Below are 8,046 nucleotides of genomic sequence, written 5' to 3'. Positions count from 1 at the left end.
CACTTCTATGGAGACAGGCCTCAGCAGAGGTGGTGCTAGAGACTGAATGTCTATGTCCCCCCAAACATAGTGCCTAATGTGTACTAGGAGAGGGAGGATTTGATCAGTTATTATGTTATGAGAGCAAAGCCCTCAAGAATGGGGCTGGATGGCCAGGCATGGTAGCTCACGCGTGTAATCCCAGCACTTTGTGAGACTGAAGTGGGTGAACCACTTGCAGTCAGGAGTTCGAGACCAGCCTGGCCAACATGGTGAAACCCCATTTCTGCTAAAAGTACAAAAATTAGCCGTGCATAGTGGCAGGTGCCTGTAATCCTACCTACTCAGGAGGCTGAGACAGGGGAATTGCTTGAACCCGGGAGACAAAGGTTGAAGTGAGCCAAGACCGTGCCACTGTACTCCAGCCTGGGCAACAAGAGTGAAACTTTGTCAAGAAAAGAAGTAAGGAAGGAAGGAGGGAAGGAACGAAGGAAGGAAGGTAGGAAGGAAAGAGAAGGGAAGGAAGGAAGAAAGGAACGAAGGAAGAAAAAAAAGGAAAAGAAAGGAAAGGAAAGAGAAAAAGAAAAGAAAACATGAAAGTAAATCTTTGTGACTTGGGGTTTGGCTAAGGCTGCTAAAGTAGTGTATACCAAGGCAATACTGACAAAAGAAAAATAGTTTAATTTGAGTTCCTCCACAGATGAAACTTCTTTGCTTCAAAAAGAATGCCATTTAGAAAGTGAAAAGACAACTTACAGCATGGAGAAAATATGTCCAAATTATATACCTGGTAAGGGACTGGTATTCCGAATATATAAAGCACTCTTACAACTCAATATTGTAAGGAGAAATAATGCAATATAAATACGCGGAAAGGTTTTGAATGAACATTTCTCCAGAGAAGTATACATTGGTCACTAAGCCCATGAAAAGAGGCTCAACATCTGTAGCCATTAGGGAAAGGCAAATCACAGCCACAAGAAGATGCCACCTCACACCTAGTAGGATGGCTGTCATCATAATCACAGTGAGGACATGGAGAGACAGGATCCTTCACCCCTGCCAGAGGCAGAGCGCAGGGAGCTGGAGTTGGGGTGGAGTGTGGATGAGAGTATGTCCTGGGGGGCTGTGATGGTGAATATTAGCTGGCCAGTGGATTGGATTAAGGGATGCCTAGGTGGCTGGTAATGTATTCTTTCTGGGCGTGTCTGTCAGGGTGTTGTAAGAGGAGAATGACATTTGAGTCGGGGGACTGGGAGATGAAGACCCCCATCAGTGTGAGCGGGTACCACACCATGGGCTGCCAGCTGGGCTAGAAGAGAGCAGGCAGGAGAGGGTGGGGTGACCCTGTGGGCGGAGCTCTCTGGCTTCTCTCTGTCTTCCCTGGGGGTTCTTGCATCCTTCCTCCTTGGACATCAGACTGCAGGTTCTTTTGCCTTAGGGCTCTGGGACTTGCACCAGCAGTTACCCACTTCCAGGGGCTCTGGGAGCTTTGGCGGGGGCTGAAGCCTGCCCTATGGACTTCCCCAGTTTTGAGGCTTTCAGACTTGGACTGGCCTTTACTGGCTTCCCTCTTCCCCAGCTTGCAGACGGTCTACCATTGGACTTCCCCTTGAAATCCAGTGTGCCAATTCATACATGTGCCCTAATAAACTCATGTATATATATACATATATGTATATATCTGTATCCTGTTGGTGCAGTCACTCTGGAGAACCCTGAGTAACCCGGGGGTGGGGGTTGTCCCTCTGTCACTCTCTTCTTATTTTTGGGGTGGGGGTTTCTCCTTGTTCTCCTGCCACCTGCTGCTTCTTCCCTTTTTCCCATTTTCTCTCTGAACCTATCTTTTCCACACATCCCGGGCTTTTCTCAGCCTCAGGACGTCCATCCTGGAAGGGGCCTCAGCCCAGCGGAGTAACCAGAAGCCCTGGACCACAGGCGACGGGGTCGGGAAGGGGACGAAAAGAAGCTTCTGGCCAGACCCGTGGACCCAAAGTACAGGGGGAAGTTCAAGGGCAGGGAGCCCTGGAAATGCTGGAGGGTTTGTGTGGTGGAGGGCCGGTGAGAACAGAGGATCTCTGTTTGTCTGGGATGTCTGCGCTGGCGTTTCCGCGAGATCCCCACCCTCACCACTGGTCATGCCTGTGTCCTGGTAGTTCAGGCTGTTTCCTCCCCAGGGCGCAGTGGAGGTGCCGGCCTCACCAGAGAGACCCTCTGTGCCCTCTGGCGCCCTCCAATCCTCTCGTCCCTCCCATCCTCCTGCTGTTATAGGAGATAAGAAAGAAATCATTAGGTAGACAGGGTAAAAAGAGTCCCAGGCAAAAAATTTTCCTTCTATCAAAAAGCAGCTCAGAAAGTGCTCCCTTTCTAACCTCAAGCAGTTCACAGAAATCACTTGTCTTCTAACAAAGAGTATCCTAGAAGATCAGTAAGGAACCGGGGCACAGAACTACCCCCTGCGAGGGCGCCGCCCACCAGCAGCCTCAAGCAGTCAGGCAGGGGATCCGCGCTGGAGCCTTGCTGTGGGAGCCCCAAGGACCCTAGCTGTAAAGTCACATCTGCGCAGCAGCCCCGTGTTAAAATCATCCCCGTCCCCTGCACCAGGCTGTAGGAGGAAACCATCAGCTGTCTCTGATTTCCCATTTCCTCAAGCCCGGAGACAAACATTGTCCCCTACCGCGATAGGTGGAGTCCTCACATTTCTTCCAAAGGCGGTTCCGCCCCGCGGGTACCCGCCAGGCGCCGAGTACCTTCCGGTCGGACATGGGTGGCAGCCGGGCGCCACCTGCGGGGCATCACTCAGGCAGGACCCGGCCCAAGCTGGAGCGATGCAGGCGCCACCGGAGGAGCGCTCAGAACCCGGAGGGACTAGGCGGGGCGCTGAAACCACCCGCAACGAACTTTGACGAAAGACTTTTGCAGCTGAAATCCGCAAATGCCTTTAGTATCCTCCCTGAGGCGAGCAAGAGACAAAAATGACTTTAGAGCGACCCCGACCCTATTTTACCACCCACAGACACACAAGAACGAACAACACAGCGAAAGTACAAAACCTAATCCCTGCTCTTTATGAAATAGGCATTTAAGAACATAAAGAAGCAGAGCTCAAGGGGGAGAAAATATTTGCAAAACAATGAAGTGAAATGATCTCCTGGGAAAGGTAGGAAGCAGGAGAAAGGCGGAGTGAAACCTCAGGGAGTTTCGCCGCGCTTCGGCTCCACCCGGGAGACCAAAGCCCTGGACCGCTCAGCTGGAGGCTCAGACGTTTCCCCCGCGCGGTGAACAGCAGTGTGCTCTGCATTCCGTCGCCAAGTGCCGGTCCCAGAGGCGGTGGCTGAGGGCCCCACGTTCCTTCATTGCATCCTGGCTCTGCTTCAGCTGCGGGACTGTCCCTGGACCGCGCGGGTCGGTGAGTTCCAGTAATGGGTCCGAGAAAGAGAAGAGGGCGTCGCGGAGGACGGATCTTTGTGACCGCGCCGCGCCCTTCTCAATTCCCCAGGCAGGGCTCCTTCTGCCTCTGTCGCGTCCCTGGGGTTGATTCTCCCTGCCTGAGAAAACAGAGTGGCATAAGCGAGGCCAGAAACTAAGCGCAGTAATACAGCTCGTTGTCTGGGATAAATGCCAAAATTCTTGGTCTGGCGGCCAAGGAAATCAAGGATCGGGACGAACATCCACGGAGTGAGATAGGAGCAGGAGTTTAATAGGCGAAAGGAAAGAACAGCTCTCTGTCACAGAGAGGCCCATGTGGCCGGAACAGCCGGTTAGAACAAGATGTGCCACCTGCATAGGGCAGTCACTAGCAGTCCCCACCCCATTCTTAGTCGTGCAGGCAGGCTCTTTGTGCCGCTCTGCGCTACTTACCTGCCTGTGATAAAGGGGATGGTGAGTTTCTGTGCCTGTTCCCAGGCACCTTCTTGCAGCTGCAGGCATCCCCACCCTGTGCACGCTTCCAGCTTCCCTATCTCAGTGTGCCTAAAGAAACGGACGGGGGCCAGGCGCCAGGGTTCACGTTTGTAATCTCAGCATTTTGGGAAGCCGAGGCGGGTGGATCAGCTGAAGTTAGGAGAGTTCGAGATCAGCCTGGCCCACCTGGCGAAACCCCATCTCTACTAAAAATACAAAAATTAGCTGGACGTGGTCACGTTCGCCTGTAATCCCAGCTACTTGGGAGGCTGAGGCAGGAAAATCACTTGAACGCGGGAGACAGAGGATGTGGGATGAGCTGAGATCACTCCAGCCTGGGCCACAAGGGCAAAACTCCATCAAAAAAAGAAAAAAACAAACAAAAAACAAAAAGCAAACAAACAAACAAAAAAAAAAAAAAAAAAGGAAGAAAGTAAGGGAAATGGACAGGAATATGCTCACTGAGCCCCACTGTTTTTGCAGGGGCCCATCCTATGTATGTGAAGTTGGGTCATTATCCAGGTAGTTCCTCTTTTTGTGCCCAAGCTGCTTATCTGTGTTTTACAGCCTGATCTTCTAGGCTGCTCTTTGTTAGAAGACAAGTGATTTCTTTAAACTGCTTGAGGTTAGAAAGGGAGCAGTTTCTGAGCTGCTTTTTGTTAGAAGGAAAGTTTTTTGTGGGGGACTCTCTTTACCCTGTCTACCTGAATGATTTCTTTCTTATTTCCTATAGTAGCAGGAGGACGGGAGGGATGAGAGTTTTGGAAGGGGCCAGAGGGCACGGTGGGACTCTGTGGTGAGGCTGGCACCTCCACCGTGCCCTAGGGCAGAAGGAGCCTGAGCTACCAGGACACAGGCATGACCAGAGGTGAGGGAGGGGATCTCGCAGAAACGGGAGCACACACATCCCAGACAAACAGAGATGCTGTCTTCTCACTAGCTCTCCACCACACAAACCCTCCAGCACCCCCAGGGCTCCCTGCCCTTAAACTTTGCCCTGCACTTTGCTGCACTCACCTGCAACCAGGGGCTCAGCAGACACTTCCCTCCCAATCGCCTCACCACCCACTGCCACCAAACAGGTCACATCCTTTTACCTTCAATCTCAGCCCAGCCCTCTCACCCCACAGGCCTCCCTCACCTCCCCATCCATGAGGGTGCTCTCACCACCTCTCCCACCAACTGGCACCTTCTCCCCCTTGCTGAGTACACACCCACACACCCCAGAACCTGTGCAGGGGGGATGGGAAGTACCATTCCCCACAGGATGACCATGGGAATGCAGGTGAGCCAGCATCATATAGAATGGTGGGATGGAGGTGGCAAACCCTTTCTAGAAAAGGAAGGCAGGAGACACTTTGGTCTTTTCAGGACATGGGTTCTCTGTCTCTGTGTCAAGTCCTATCCCTTTGTAGAGCAATAGCAGTCCAGGACAACCTGAAAATAAAAGAGGGAACAGAATTGGACACTATCCTAGGTTACTGACCCCAGATGAGTATACACAGAGTGACACAACAGGGGATGGACCATCCCCTAAGGTGGCATCTCCAGATGGGGTCTCAGGTGCAACTCCAAAAGTCAGAACCAGTTCTGCCCTGCCTGTGGCTTCTGGGTGGTGTGGATGTGATGGGAGTCAGGTTCCCATGGTTCGGGGTCTACTCTCCCTTCTTTTGCTGCTGAGTGGTATCTGTGGTCCACCAGGGCCATCAGGGACCCTCCCTGAAGCCTCAGGTGTGAGCTGAGGGTGAGAGGGTGCAGCCATGTGGTGTCCTGGGGATTGGGGCCAATTTTTTGTGCAGCTTCTTGGTTCCCTGTGGCCCTGCTCCTGCCCATCCCAGGAGAACCACCTGCCTCTTCTCACTGCTGGGCCTATCTTCTTAATGACCTAGAGGGTGAGGAGCCCGTCTGTAATGGACAGCTCTGAGGCTACATGGTCACTGCCCTCTTATGGCTAAAGGCCATCTCTGCCAAGGCACGGTACTCTACACGAGCCACTTTTTAATGTGTGAAGATGTCCGGAGCCATAAGGCCCGGAGTTAGCCGACCTCTGTTGCTTGATCTCCGCAAAGCGGAGACAAAATGGCACATTTCCGGGTTCTTCATTATAAACTGTTCCCGCGCACGCCTAAACCTTTCCCGCGCGCGCCCAAACCTTTCCCGCGTGCGCCCAGACCTTTCCCACACGCGCCGACCTTTTCGCGCCCAGAAATATATGCACCCTATGGCGCAGGTGCAATCCCGCGCCCGGGAAAATTACAAACCCACGGCGCATGCGCAATTGTACTTTGAGAAGACCGGCCCCTGTCACCGCCCTGGCCCAACCTCTTCCCCTGCCAGCCTATATAAGGCATCGCACCACCATTATTAAACGAGACTTGATCAGGCTATTTGTCTTGTCTCCATTTCTCGTGTTTTCTTGTCTCCTCCATTCCCACTCCCCCTTCCAGGGCCCGTTCGACTGTCCCGCAGGTCGGGACATGAAGATATTTCCCTGCTGTGTGTGGCATTGCCTTGCCTCTGAACATTCACATGGAATCTCTGTTGTGATTCACCAATTACACATTGTAACCACATATACCTCTAGGATCTTAGGGGGCCTTGGGTCACTGGGCACTTAAGGCAGGTCCAGCCTCACTCATCATTCATGGATTATCTATGGCTACTTTTGAGCTACACCAGCAGCATTGAGTAGTCACAATGGAGAATATATTCCCTGCACACCTTTACATATTTACAAAATTGCCCGTCACAGCAAATTCTAGTGGCCATAAATGTCTTTGGAGAAGGTCACAAAGAATCATTGCACTTGCAGTGGGGTTAAAGGGTCCTTCCTCATTGGAAACTGGTGTCTTCTTCTAGTCATGGGTTCGTGGTCTGAGAAGTGACTTAATTCTGCAAATTGGGAAAAGCAGCCTTGTTCTTGATGGAGTGGCTACTTTCAGCCTCCTGGTCATCCATCATTTGTTTTATCTGTGTTTGTTGTAATTATTTAAATCCAGCAGTACCTGGGTTGGGTTTCCATCTCTTTTGGATCTTGGACCCCTTTGTTGTATGAGCCATAGGTATAGCTTTGTATGGCTGAGGTCCCCAGCTGGCACTGTGACTTCTCTAATCAATTCCATCATTGCACACTCCTTGCTTCTGACAGTTCACAGCCTCCACCTGGAATCTGTTATTTCAGGATTTTTCATCCCATTACTACCGGGAGTTCATTTTAGGAACAGCATCTCCTACCCCCAACCCTGGCCTTCTGCAATAGGCATCCCTGAGCTTCATCCCATTCTGGTGCCTTCTCATGGGACCTTCTTTATACGCCAGGTAAATGGGAGTCCTCCAGGCTTCCCATGAGCACAGTGGATGGAAATTGTTCTGAATTTTCACACACAGATCCCTCTGACATGGGCACTTCTCTGAATCTGTGTTTCCTCCCTCTACTACTGGCCTTAGATATTCAGATTTTCTATTTCTTGCTATGTGGACCATCCCTTTGCCCAAGGTTTCAGGAAGGCATCCTCATAGCTGATAAACACCATCACCAGGGGCTTTGCCAACATGTTAAATCCTGTGACCATGATAATTAATTCTTCTTTATCCGGCGGGGTTCCATCCTCAGTCCATCCTACCATGCACCAGCACCCTTAGGGGTGGACCCACACCCTCTCCCACATCCCACAGTCCACGTGGGCTGCTGCTGAAGATCCTCTGCCATCCAGGCCCTTCCTCCCCTAGCAGGCCTGGCACCTCTCATGTGTTGACCGATGTGGACAGAGGGGCAGTGGGACATGTCTGGGGGCATGTGGTTTCTCAGCAGGCAGAGACCTCCTCCTCCTCTTCCTTCTCTTTCTCCTCCTCGTCCTCAAGCAAGGGGTGAGCACTTGCCTTAAACTTGTGGACACTACAGTTCTGGAGGGGGAACTCTTTCCTGGGCCAGCCCAGCCCTCCAGAGGTGTCCTCTTATTGTCACAGTGTGGAGGAGGGCTAACTAGGGGTCTTTCTCTCCCCACCCACCCCTCACCTGCCTTTCTCCACAGACCCTCACTCTCTTTGCTATGACATCACCATCATCCCTAAGTGCAGACCTGGACCACGGTGGTGTTCAGTTCAAGGCCAGGTGGGTAAAAAGACTTTTCTTCACTATGACTGTGGCAACAAGACAGTCACACC

At 52.0% G+C, this 8,046-nt stretch overlaps 1 protein-coding gene across 1 annotated transcript in view; it reads left to right on the top strand.

Annotated features, from left to right (window-relative positions):
- Positions 1–2,742: 2,742 nt before the first annotated feature.
- Positions 2,743–8,046, top strand: part of LOC113223315 (UL16-binding protein 2-like) — an 8,846-nt gene continuing 3,542 nt past the window's right edge. Inside the window, exons 1-3 of the mRNA XM_031935695.1 lie at positions 2,743–2,923; positions 3,266–3,388; positions 7,914–7,993. Coding sequence (XP_031791555.1) covers positions 2,743–2,923; positions 3,266–3,388; positions 7,914–7,993 — 384 coding nt within the window. The remainder of the gene's footprint in view (positions 2,924–3,265; positions 3,389–7,913; positions 7,994–8,046) is intronic.

This window comes from Piliocolobus tephrosceles, chromosome 5 (genome assembly GCF_002776525.5).
Source record: "Piliocolobus tephrosceles isolate RC106 chromosome 5, ASM277652v3, whole genome shotgun sequence".
NCBI lineage: Eukaryota > Metazoa > Chordata > Mammalia > Primates > Cercopithecidae > Piliocolobus > Piliocolobus tephrosceles.
Note: the sequence above shows the minus strand (reverse complement) of the source record. Positions and strands in the feature narration are given on the sequence as shown.